The sequence below is a fragment of the Phaethon aethereus genome (assembly GCF_964289735.1).
Source record: "Phaethon aethereus genome assembly, chromosome: 4".
Lineage (NCBI taxonomy): Eukaryota > Metazoa > Chordata > Aves > Phaethontiformes > Phaethontidae > Phaethon > Phaethon aethereus.
The window spans coordinates 13,529,661-13,543,059 of NC_138578.1; the positions used below are offsets into that span (position 1 = coordinate 13,529,661).

Sequence of the window (13,399 nt, forward strand, 5' to 3'; positions counted from 1 at the left end):
GGTGACAGGTGAAAGGCAAACGATGCAGCTGCCTTCAAAAGGGGAGGAAAGAGTTACTGCAGGGACCCTTGCGCTACGAAAATCCTCCTCCGAGCCACCCCCGGCAGCGACGCGGGCAGGGAAGGACCCGGCACATACGAAGGTCCGTGCCTGGAAGGGAGAGCAAGGCGGCATGGCCGCGGAAGAGAGAAGGACAAATTGCATGGTGGGCCGAGCGTCAGGAGGGCTGCGCGCAGGGCGCGGCGGGGAAGCGCGGCACCTCGCTTCCGTGCTGGGCCAGGCGAGGAGAGGCTCGAGGAGCGAGCGGTAAGAAAAAGAGATTTAGAAGACGTGATCTGAAGGAATTAAGTTTCTTTCTTCTAGTGGGGGGAAAATAGGAAAGACCAAGAGGCCCATGACAAAGGGTCTTCAAGTAGATGGGCAGCAATCAGCCGCTGGCCCCCGGAGCCAAGACAAGATGCAATCCCTTTCCTGCGCCAGGGAAAGCCGGCAGGCTGTTACGCTTAGGGAGGATACGCACCTACATCGTCCTAGAAAGTCAGCGCTCTCATCACGTCCAAGCACCAACCCACCGGAGAAGAGGGGTCCCACCTTGCCGATGACACCTGGCATTCGCGTCCAGCCCCGGAAGGCGAGTTTAGTCCCCAGAGAGGTGAAAGGATGGAGTAATTCGTCCCGACGGCGCAAAGGAAAAGAGCGACATTAAGGTCCCCTCCAAAACGTGGCTTCCTCTCGGCGGCGGAGCCCGGCCTGCGTTTCTCCTGAGCCGAGACAGCTCCTCTCTCTTGCCTCCCGTCTCCGGAGGCCGGAGCTGCCCTGAGCCGAGCAGGCAGCGAGCTGGGGACCGCCACCCCGGCAGCGGGGCAGAAACCCCAGAGTGCGGGGATCAGCTGTGGTGCCCGGCCCCCTCCCCTCCTGGGGGAAGAGTCTCAGGAACGCCGGGGTGAGCCGGGGCGGCTGCAGGCAGACGCGGGCCCGATGCCACGCCGCCTGCCCGGCCTCGCTCCCGCAGCGGCACCTCTCACGGGCGGCGTCTGCGTTTCGTCAAACGCGCAACGTTTCCGAAAAAGCCACGTTCTCAGAGGAAGAACACGTGCCCAGCCCGTGGGGCTGAGGAAGGCCGGCCCCCCTCGGCCCCACGCCTGCTGTGGGGAGTGGGCCCCCAGCAAACGGGCCCCCACTTTTGGGGGCGAAACCCCCGTGATGAGGGGTCACTTCACCATCACGCACCCCCACACGCACACCGAGCGCCTCGCGGGATGCCGCGCGTGGGACAGCCACGCCGGGTGAACGCCCTTTCCCCTCCAGCGGCTCTGGGGACAAGGCCGCGTTCGCCGGCGTGGAGAGGGGCGTGCGTGGGGCTTCGCGGTGAGGCCATCACGGCTCCCGCGTGCCCACGCGTGGAGGAGCCCCGCCCGCCGCGACTAGATCAGCCCGAGGGACCCCAGCGGGCGAGGCAGGTCACGGGGCCGCCAACCCCCGCGCGGTGACGTCCGTGGGAACAGAACGCTCCCCTCTCGGACGTCACCAGCGGAAAACCTCCGCCGGGCGAGACCATTCCACGGCGGCGGGAGGGGGGGTGCGGGGATGCGCGGCCGCGCAGCGCGGGCTCCCCCCGGGCAGCGCCCCCCGCCCGCGGCAGCGGCAGGCGCGGAGCGGCCGCGGGAGACGCCGCCGCGCCGGACGCCGGCCGGCGGGCTCGGTAAAGGGGCGGCGGCTCCCGCCGTGTGTCGGGGTGTCCCCCCCCGGGCGCAGGTGGTAGGTGCCGGATGTGCCGGCCGCGCGGGCCGCCGCCGCCTCTATAAGCGCCGCGGCGGGACGGGCGTGGGAGCCCGCGCCGCTCGTCCTGTCGTGTCCGGTCCCCGCTCCGCCCGCCCCGCCGGGAGCATGTACCACGGCCCTGCGCGCTGCCTGTGCTCGGCGCTGCCCGCCCTCTGCTGTGGCCCCGCCTCGGCCCCGCTCCTGCCGCCGCGGCCCCGCGCCGCCCCGACGCCCCCCGGCCCCGCCGCCCCGCGGGCAGCAGCAGTGGGCAGCCCGCCCGCCCCGGGGGCGCCGCCCCGCACAGGTGGGTACCGAGGAGGGGCGGGGTGCCGGGCGGGCAGAGAGCCGGCAGGCTCCGGTGTGACCGGGCCGCGCTGCCGCCGTCGGAGCAGAAGCGCCTGGGCCCGCGGCACCCCCGGAGTCGAGCGGGCCCTCGCGTTCGGAGGCAGCGCCGTGGCTGCCGCTCGCTACGCGGGAGCGGGTGCCGCCCGGCCGCAAGGGGCCCGGGCCGCGGGGTCCCCTCCGCGGCCGCGGGCAGCTGCGCGCAGGAAGCCGCGGTGCTGGGGGGCCGCTCCGCCCCTGCCCCGGCGGGCCGGGGTCCCTGCCCCGCTGCGGCAGCGTCCTGAGCCCTCCTCTCAGCTTGCAGCCTGGCAGCTGGCGCAGGAGGTACCTGACTCACAGCGCGGCGGGCTGGTTGTTGTCCTGCCGGGGACGGCGTGTGGGGCGAGCCGTGCCCGCCCCCAGGCAGCCGGAGGCGGCGATGCCAAAGCCGTCGAGTTCCTACTTGCCTCTTGCCGTCGGGTATCAATGGTCGCGCGCTGTTCCTCGTTCCCAAAATGGGACTTGGAAAGCGCGCCAGGTACCGTGTGTCCCTGGGTGCACGCGCTGCCTGGCGTCCGTGTGAGGATGATGCCTTGGCGCGCACCATTCTCCCTCCCCGATGACCGGCGGTGGGGTGGTGATGCACCTGCCGGGCCTCTGCCCTCCGGAGTCAGCCGTGCGCCGCGTCTGTCGACAAGCCGCTTGCCTCTGACCGGGGCTGATGGTGCACACCTGCCGGAGAGGCTGCCGGCGAGAGCTGGGGCAGCGGCTGCCTTGGCTCCAGGCTGCTGCTGGCGGGAGAGGCGATATGTCTGATGCCCGTGACGCTGTGTCTGCGGCTTTATTACTGACCTGGCGTGCGGGAGACCCGCTTTTCCCCGCTATCCTCAGCTGGGGTTGGGGTGAAGGGTGCTCCTTCCCTTGTTGGTGCTGTTACAGGAGGGGTCTAGAAGCCAGGCTGGGGCAGGGTGCTTCCATTCCTCCTGTTAAAGCCAGGCCACTGTGTTGGGCAGCAGGGCTGAAGCTTCACGGAGCTACAGGGACGAGGAGCGCGTGTGCCCGCGAACTGGCAGAGCACTCGTAAGGAAAAGGATTTCCAGGGCTCGTGCCAAGTACCGATTCTGTGTATTACTCGGCAGGATTTGAGGCTTCCTCCTCTTCCTGGTGTTGCCTGTTGACCAGGCAGCACCTGCCTTGCTGGGTCGAGCTCTCTGAATCCCCGAATGCAGGTCCTGGCTCCCCTGTGCCTAAGGCTGACCTAGGTGCCAAAATCGGGACTCGGAACGCCAAGCAGCAGCAACCGCCGCTTTGAGTGCGGGTGGCCTGGGGCTGCCATCCCATTGCCGGCCCCAACGAGGCCACACGTGTAGCGTGATACCCTCTGGCATAGCACTTGTGACATGGGGATGGTGTCTGCCAAGTTTCTCTTCAAACTGGGGGGTGCAGGGAGGGCACCTCCGGCAGCTGCCGGCTGGTGCAACTACAGACCAGGCTGCCGGTGTGGCGCAGCCGTTCACCTGGCTGCGACATCCCTGTGGTGTACAAGGTGGGGGCTATCGGCCAAAAGCGGTGCTCAGAGGTAGGAGATGAATGGAAGGGAAACGGGATTGCTGTTCACCTTACCCAAAAGGTAAGGGCCCTGGCCCAGATACCCCGCTGCAGGCCCCTGGTCTGCCTGCAGCATTGCAGCCCTTGTCTTTGCTTCAAAGTCCTTGAAATAAAGTCTATCGCTGCTTGGCACCCAAGATCCTAGGAGTTCATCTTTCCTGTGCATTGCTGGATGACAGAAGCAACCTTGAACTCTGCACCCTGTTCTCCTGAAGGTTAATGAACAGTTTAAATTCTTCCCCTGCCCTTACTGTGCTGAGGCACCACCCTTGCTGAGAGGAAGGCTTTTTTTTAATTAAGCACCTTGAATAGTAATTGCTGAGCTGGTGTTCCCTATTGCAACATCGCACCAAGAGAATCGCGTCCATGTTCACCACCCACTGCTAAAGTGCAAGCTCAGGAGTCTGTGTGTTCCTCTGCGTACGCCAGCACCGGCGGCAGGCGTTACCCCAGCAAGTTACAGGTCATTTAACTTGGACTGTAAGGATCTCGGAACGGTGACCTTGTACTTGCCTCACTGCCACAGACATGTTAAGCATTGCAAAAACAGCGAACGGGTTTTGTGTTTGGTGTCTCGGTGTTCGGGTTGCTGGTCCGGCCCCTCTTCTGCAGAACAATTCAGCCTGTGACTGTTTCTGCACTTTGGGGACAAAGAACTTGTGCAGTTCATCAGCCATCTTAAACTGGAGTCTTTCTGCAGGAGTCCCTCTTCAGCCACGGACTCCCAAGCTGCCTACAACAGGCCTGAAAGTGTTCCTTTTACAGCCCAGGCCCTCTTTCATCCAGCCTTCCCTGGGTGCCCAAACAAACTTCTTCCTTCCTGAGACATTACTGACTTTAAAAGCTGTCGGACCCATGCTGCAGCTGGGCCGTAGCATGTCCCGTGCAGGTTAGGCTATGCCCGACTCCCCGTGAACAGCCAGATACCCCGTCACCCCAGGGCTGAGGAGATTCAGACCATTCCCTGGCCTTGTTTGCAGCTTGGCAGGCACATGGCTGAACTTCGACTTCATCCTGCTGGGAACAGGTGTAAGCTGCTCTGAGCTTCAGGGTAGACTTTTGGCTCCAGATGCATTGCACCTAGCTTGTCCCATTCAACATCCTCCCTCTGATTCAGGTCAAGCAACGAGCAGCCTAAGGCTCTTGCGAACGGCTTCTTGGAGCAGAATAACTCCCCGTTATTCCTTTAGAGAGCCCTGCACGAGCCACGTTCATGCCCGTTCCCACCGCTCGGCCAGCGCTCTGCTTGGAAGGAAGCGCAGGGGTGTGCGTTTGGGGACAGAGCTGCGCCGAGCGTGGGGCTGGTGGCCATACGCAGCTGCTGACGGCATCCCTGGGGCAGCAGAAAGCACCACGTGCTTCTCTCCAGTTGCAGCACTTGACTATGGGTTGTACCTACCCCAAAAATAGGCGAGGAGCTCCCTGTGGAGCTTTTATTAAAGAGTCCATTGATTTCTTTGGGTTTCTGCATGGCTGCCTGGCAGCATGTGAGCCAGACCCTTCAGTAGCCAGGACAGAGCATGCTTTCATTCCTCTCCCCATCCCCTTGCAGCTGTGTCAGGGTCCTGCTCAGGGGTTTCATGTTTGGGCCTGCTTCCCTCACTATTAAATGGCATTTCTTCTACTTCAGCTGTACTTGGCTTCTTGACGAGAATTGTAAACTAATAAAGAGTGTAGCAACTGAAAGGCTTTAAACACAGTTCCCCTAGAAAGACATTCATGTGTGTGAACTTGGGCTCCCATCTCAGTTTGAGGAACTCCTGGTACTTTAACTAAAAGGATGGAGATGGGGGTGGAGGTGGGGGGAGAGTCCTACACCAAATTTCAATTCCCAATTTATGACTTAGTACTGTTCAGAGACACTATTCCCCTGGCTTACACATACGAACCATACGTTAAAGCAAGTGTTTTTTTAGTGTCTTTAGAAGTACCAAATTTCCCAAAGACAAGGGCATGAGGCTCCTGCTGCAGGGTCTGTCTTTTCTTTCTTACTCCTTCTGAGTATGTTTATTGAACTGTTAGGGCTTCTGTCTTCCTGCCTTCCCCTCTGGCCAGGTCTGTCACTATTGTGTGTCTGTCACCAGCTCTTAAGATTGGTAATGCTGTAGTTCAGCCTAGCAAAGGCTGAACATGCAAGTCTGTTGGGAAACACCCCAAATCTGCTGCGAGATGACGAGTCTCTTCCATTTTTAAGTAACTACAAGGTACAAATAAACTTACTTGGAAACCTCGTGGGCCCACCACACTGCAGTAGTGAAGTTCTTTTGCTCAAGATTTCCTTTGCAAAATGCATTTGGAGTCAGTAAGTTGAAACGATGCTGAAACACTGTCAAGCGTTACCTCTTTTGCAAGCTGCTGCGGTGCAAGCGCTGCTTTTCCTGCCCGTGTTTGAAGAGAAGCCGGGTGTGCAGGCTGAGTGCCGGGCATGGAAAAGCCCACACGCAGCCTCCTTTCTGGTACTCCCCATGCGCTGTGGGCACTTCAGAGCGAAACCTTCCCCCCGAGGAAGTGTTGGAAGGCGTCTTGGGGCGTGCACAGCCGTGCCGAGGACTGGCTGCGGAGACGCGCGGGAAGATCATGAACTCCGTGCAAACTCCTCCGCAGCTACCCTGGAGCTGGGCCCTTCACACCACCGGTGTACCTGTGAACAGGTACACTCTATTTGTTTCCTGCAACACCTGCAGAAGTTAATGTTAGCCCTGTTGTTCTGCATGGAAGGCTCCCTTTTTCCCTTGGAAGATGCCTGCAGGGTGTTTGAAATAAGACGGTTCGCGTGCTGCAGAGGTCAGCAGCCCCTGATAATAAGCAAAGACGATGGGACTGTGGACAGAACTAACCCTATCTCTGCATCCTTCTTATTTTAGGTCGGATTCGGGAACAGGCTCCTACACAAAGCACATGTTGCTGGCACTGGAGCGAGGTTATCTGTAAGGCACCTAAGTGCTGGGGAGAGTCACGGTGGACACCTCTAACACCATTTTTCCCTTTCCAGTGTGTTCCATGGGAAACAGCACCAGCCGGCTCTACAGCGCGCTTGCCAAGACACTGAGCAGCAGTGCCGTGTCCCAGCACCAGGACTGCCTGGAGCAGCCGGACTCGGCGCGGCTGGATCCTATAGACCCCAAGGATTTGCTGGAGGAATGTCAGATCGTTCTGCAGAAACGGCCACCCCGGTTTCAGAGGGATTTTGTGGACCTGAAGAAAAACACTGCCAGTAACCACCGCCCCATTCGGGTCATGCAGTGGAACATCCTTGCCCAAGGTAGGAGCTGCCTCTAAGCCCAAGGTGTGACCTTGAGATCAAAAGCAGCAAAGAAAGCGTTTGAACGCGGCTGTGCCTATGGATTTAGGCATGCCTGGGATTGATGGAGCAAAGGGAGAGAGGTGAATTACATGAGGTACGACTGAACGAGGGGTGGAGCGTAGATTTTCAGCACTTGCAGTAGTGGCTTGCCTTCCATTCTATAGGAAAGGAAAAGAGATCTCGCCTTGCTACTGTAATGCCAAAGGTAGCTCTGAATGCCTGTCTGAACTGGACACAGTATATTCAAAAAGCTGTGACCCATCACTTCTAGATAGTTGTTAACCCCCAGAAAAGGCTCATCCTTCCCTAAGTTTTATTCTTTGTAAAGCTTCTCTACAGTTTTCTGATCAGTTTATTGGTGAACTATTCAGGGATTCAGATCTGTTACGGGAATTCTTAATCCTTCATAGTAACTTCAGATTATTTTTTTCCCAGATCCCTAAACTCAAGGCTGTAAGTTGACTTATGTGACAGCCTCATCTTAAGATCTTTTGGGGTGGGAAATCCCCCATGTGGGAGCTGCCTTAACATTGTGCAGTTAAGTTGCTCCTACACCACTGCATTTTTTCATAGGCTGAAGCTGTGGCAGCACTTGCCACAGCATAGTGACTTTTGGGAAGAGGGGAGGAAGTCTTTAATCTAACTTGTACCTGTAAAGGGAACTAAATTTTTCTGGAGAGACTTCAGTGTTTTAAGAAGGGGTTCTCCCTTAAGTCAGCAGCTACTCCTGAAAAACGCATCACCTGCACATAAACAGAGGTAGGCGTGTTTCACAGAGAAAGCAAAGCATTGCAAAAGCCTCGCGCCGCTTCCCATTATAACCTCTTGCCCTGTGACAGGCTGCAAGCAGCTCTGCTGCTCCCGAGAGCAGAGCCTTGCCTCTGGCCTCTGCGCAGCCGGGAGGAAGACAGCCCATTTCAGCTATCGGTAACTTCTTTTTTTCTCTCCCCCTCCTTGCTAATTTCAGCTCTCGGAGAAGGCAAAGACAACTTTGTTCAGTGCCCCCTGGAAGCTCTGAAATGGGAAGAGAGGAAGTGCCTCATCCTGGAGGAAATTCTTGCGTACAAGCCTGACATCTTGTGCCTGCAAGAAGTCGACCACTACTTTGACACCTTTGAGCCACTCCTCAGCCGACTGGGCTACCAGTGTACTTTCTTCCCGAAGCCGTGGTCCCCGTGCCTAGACGTGGAGCAGAACAACGGGCCGGACGGCTGCGCCTTGTTTTTCCTTAAAGACCGCTTTGAGCTCATCAACAGCGCTAATATCCGGCTAACCGCCATGAAACTGAAGACCAACCAAGTGGCCATAGCTCAGACGCTGAAGTGCAATGAAACTGGAAGACTATTCTGCATTGCTGTCACTCACCTGAAAGCCCGTACTGGCTGGGAGAGGTTTCGGTCCGCTCAAGGCTGCGATCTTCTCCAGAACCTGAAGAGTATTACCCAAGGTGCGAAGATCCCTCTGATCATCTGTGGGGACTTCAACGCGGAGCCAACTGAGGAGGTCTACAGAGAATTTTCCAACTCGAGCCTCAACTTAAACAGTGCATACAAGCTGCTGAGCCCCGACGGGCAGTCAGAGCCCCCGTACACCACCTGGAAGATCCGGCCCTCGGGAGAGTGCCGGCACACGCTGGATTATATCTGGTATTCCCAGCATGCCTTGAATGTGAACTCAGCCCTTGGCTTGCTGACTGAAGAGCAAATTGGGCCCAACAGGCTGCCATCATTCAATTACCCTTCTGATCACCTGTCTCTGGTGTGTGACTTTAGTTTTAATCAAGACCCTGACAGACTGCTGTAAGGTGTTAGAATGCCACCTGGTATTGCAGTGTCTTAACTCACCACTGTTTTATTTTCGAGAAAACTTGTGAAGCTGGAAGCTATTGAAGGATGAGGACATACTGTTGGCTAGACATTGTTTTGGGCACTTGCTTGGAGTTACACTTGCCATTCAGCACTTGTTAATCTGGGGCCTCCAAGGGAGGAAGAAAGGAGTCGGTGTTCTCGCTGTGGTGTTCTTGCCATGTCGGGGTTTGAAAACCGGAAGGCGAATGAGCTTTATCCTTTCACTAACCCCCATGTTTAAGGATTTAATCCTTTAGTGAATGTGGAGGCCTTAGTATTTAAATCAAAACACTTGTGTTTGTAAAACAACTTGCCCTGACAGCATGCTAATTTTATTTATTTCATGTTAAGCTTGTGCAAGTACCAAAGGGAGCGGGGCTCGACTACTCAGATTCTCTTCCCTCTCTTTCTGTTGCAATACAAAGGAAGTTTAATGCAGTTTAGACGTGAACGAATCTAAGCTCATGCTACATTTTTCGTGACTTGAGATGACGATTTCATTAGAAGTGAATGGGTAATAGTGCAGTGTGAGGAAGGCCCCCTCCAGTAACAGCAGGTGAGAAAATAGAGGCTAACTATGTCATATAGCAATATCCTCACTTTTCCAGGTGAATGTGCATGTGTCTGTTACATGCGTACGGACTGTAGGTATGTATACACAGTGACCATTACCTTCATCTCTTCTGTGCTTCCCTCCAGAGGACACACCTAACCAGGGAGTATTTCCTCCTCTGCTTCAAGTATTACTTTTCTAAATGGTTTAAATTTGTAGTCTTGTCAATCTTGCCGTTTCAGTAAAGGGCCAATCTTCTTGTTGAAAGACTTTCTTTTAATTTATCTTCAGACTCTAAAGCTACACTGGAACCTGTTGGAAGATAAAATTTATTTATTGAGAGAAGTTGGTGATCCTGCATCTGACTTGAAATCATACAGCAAGTGTTCAGGACCCTCTTTCTGTGGCCCAGGGGAACTCTGGCTAAGCACCTAGGCTGCAACAGAGCTGTGTTAGTATAGTAACTAACTCTTGTGCATGGAGTGGTGCTCATTGGTATGACATAGGTATTGCATATATGGATTGTAAACATGCCACTATGCTGGAAAATGAGGTAGGGAGAGAGGAGGGAAGAGAGACAAGAGCTGGAGTTGGGCTGACATTTAGATAGCTGGGAAGGATGAGGCAGAGGAAATAAAACAGTACTTCCATGTAAAGTAAGGCCCATAGTAACTCAGATGTTCCAGGTGTTTATTAATAAAAGTCTTTGGGGAAAAAAAGTAATGTCTCTGCTGCCATCTTTTTCATCTCCCTGTCAGAAGTGGGTGATCTGTCTCAACTAGTGACTGTCTGAGCATCAGGTTAGTGGTGGTGCTACCCATTCCAGATCTCTCAAGAGGTCTCACCGTTCTAATCTCTCAGGTTGGCAAAGCTGCTTTGCTGTTGTGGCAAGTGCTCTTTCTCAAATGTGAAATGCCCAAATTCCACAGCAAGTCTGTAGGTGAGGGAGTTACCTTCAGCAATGTTAAGCTGCTCTCTCCCTGAGCTAAAGATGAAGCCTAGACTCTGTTACTGTAAATACTACTGTTTCTGGAGTTGTGTGGAGCTACAAACCTGGCCACTACTGTACTTGTGCTGCGGGTAAGTGAAATAGTCTGTCAGCTGGAATTTCCAAATTCCCACACAAACACACTTCCTTTCAGGCGAATGAATGAAGTGCTGTGCTGCACAGCCATAACACACTCTGCACATGCTCCTAACACTTGCAGGATGACGGTGATGATCTGCTTCTGAGCAGAGGAGCTGAGGCCCCTCTAGCCAGCCTGGGATGCAGGACTCCTCTGGCAAGCGGGGATTTGAAATTTCCCAGACAGAATGGATTTTACAACCAAGGAGCCCAACTTCCTTGGTGAATACTCTTACCAGGCAGATGTGACAGGTCAACAACTGCCAGCCAGCGGCCTCCTTCAGCTAGAGCAAATTGCATCCCCTGGAAGCCAGAAGGAGTGGCTCCTTTGGGGGAAGATTCTGGGCCAGAGATGAGACCCTCCTAACGCCCCACAGAAAGGCAGACCTTTGACATCCCTGCCACGAGCACTGCGTACCGGCTAGACTGAGGCAGCTTCCTTTTCATGGTGCTGGCTGCCCTTGATTGCTGTCTGAGGGGATGAAAGGCAGTGCTGCTTCTGTAGGGTTCTCTTCTCTTAGGATCATCCCTCAAATGGTCTTTGCAAGGAGGAGAAATAATATAATTGCCCATTAATGGAGGTATCTAAGTCATCTGTAGCTAAACACTTCTAAAAGCAACACCACAACATAGGTCTATAAGATGGTACCTTTAGTAAGTTGAAATCCTTGCTCATCTACCAGAAAAAGTCACACCAGAAGCTAGAGTTTCCATTCAGACCCTTTTGCCAGTTTCTGGAAGAAACTGCACTTTGTGGTAGAAAGCTGTGACTTGAGAGCAAGGATAATACTGTACTCAGAGCTGTATTTTTAGAACAAATTCACACACACCCCCAAAAAACCACCCCCAAACTGCCCTTACTTTCCATTTTACTTTTGCATAAACAGCTCCATTTTCCTAAGGACAGCTGAGTGTGTCCATCCATGCGGGACTGTTTGACCACAGCCTGGGCACAGAGCCGTAGCACCAATTACGGTAGGCTTTGTTTACCAGCAGGAACTAAGCTATCGCAGCCACAAAACTCCCCCCCATCACTCTCATGGGGTGATGCTATTTGGTATCTGGACAATTCTTACACCATTCTACTCAGACCCTTCCTTTCAATCCTAACTCTCCTACAAAAGAAACCAAATTGTGGAGAAACAGCATGGTTTGTATGGTGCTGCCATCACTGCAGCGCTCTTCTGCAGTGGAAAGGGCTGGGATTCTCATTTCACCCCGGACACGTGACAGTAGATGTTCGCTGCCTCATGTCCTTAAAGGGTAATTCTGAAGGCGAGGGGAGGGTGGAATAAGTTTGAAAAGGCTGGGGACTCTCCCCATCACAAGGCAATTCTTAGTATTACCGTAATGCAAAAAATCACACATCCCTGCTGTAGCACAGCAGTGCACCCCTTCTGCTGCATTTCAATAAAAGGTAGACAAGATGCAGAAATTAACTGGTAACTTCCTAGTCAGCTTCAGCCTTTAATTCCAGTACTTGCTAAAAAACATATTTTGCAGACACTCTTTTGGAAAACTTCAGTGAAATACTGCTCTTGCTTTGTTTTATTCAGCAAGAGGCAGCCCTGCAGCACTGAAATGCTTTTGCCTGCTATAAATATCAGTACACTAAGTATTTTTCACAGGAAGAAACAGGAAGGTTTTAATTTTTTTTCCTATGTAGCAGTATGACTCTTACAGTAAAAATGCCTCCAGAGTTCTTCTTGTGGCTGGCTGCCTTATAAGCACACCAAGGCTAAAAAAAGTATCAAGAGATCCCTTGCTCTGATCTTGAATAAAAGCTGCATTAGCTTGAGCAGCAACAGTTTTCCCTCACCCTCAAGCTAGCTGAAATAAGAAATGACCCACTTATTTAATTTGCTGAAAGTCAGAAGCTGTTGCAAGCTTATTAAAGCACTATCTCTCAAGGAGAGCAATTAGATCAGAAGTAGATAGTGTCACTTGGATCTTCTTCACTTAATGAGCTTAATACCTGCTATTTGAACTGTCTCTGTGAGGCAGAAACGGAATGTAGCTTGTTCTGGCTGTGACAATCTTCACGCATAACTGAGATCCCTGCTGCACATGTCACAGTGAGTAAGGACTGAGGCTTCAGGCACCTCTCCACTTTCTCATCAACTCTTGACTGCTCATTGATCCTTGATCAGCTCAAATGTAATTCTCCCAAGTCCTTAAGTTGATGAAATCAATTAGCAGAGGATCCCAAGCGCTCAGCCTTCCCTGCAGCACGCTCTACCCAGATCACTCCAGTTGTGTCAAGGCACAGAACCCTTCCCTAAGCAAGATGGGCTTTATCCAAGAGAGAATAACAAAAACAGTGGTCTCCAGCATGGGATTTCCCTTTCAATTTTTCTTGCCACAACCCAGAAATTTTGATATTCAGATCTTTATTCTGAGTTGCAACTCAGATTTTTTCCTGCGGATTACACAGCATTACCCTGTCTGCCCTATAACTTACAATAGCAGTATCTGAAAAATCAAAGTATTTGTATTTGTATCATCAGCGATACCACGGCCGTATAGGTCTCAATGCCTTCTGTATACAGCGTGCTCACTTCACACTAGAGTTTCATTCCACTCACATGTCTAGAAAAGTTACTACTTGCCAAGGATGAGTTAAGCCTGGACTCTTCTACATGAGCCACCATCTTCAGATGTACAAGCTAGTCCCACATTCACACATGGACAAAATAACAGTTTTTTCAACAGGACTGCAGAAGTCTAGGAGTTTCTAGTCTAGGAGCTAGATACTAACTTCAGTGTTTTAGTGTGCCTTTGTCCATTTCAGACATTACAAACCTGACCAAAGCTCCCTCATCCTGAGGTCATGTCCTCCAGTACCACCAGTAAAAAGACTTCTTGCCCACATAGTAATT

General features: G+C 53.5%; 1 protein-coding gene across 1 annotated transcript; it reads left to right on the top strand.

Annotated features, from left to right (window-relative positions):
* Positions 1–1,887: 1,887 nt before the first annotated feature.
* On the top strand, positions 1,888–8,797 carry NOCT (nocturnin; the record flags this gene model as incomplete). The annotated part of the gene is made up of 3 exons (XM_081999008.1): positions 1,888–2,065; positions 6,683–6,952; positions 7,962–8,797. 3 exons carry the CDS (start codon positions 1,888–1,890, stop codon positions 8,795–8,797), a joined length of 1,284 nt encoding a protein of 427 aa, XP_081855134.1.
* Positions 8,798–13,399: the final 4,602 nt, after the last annotated feature.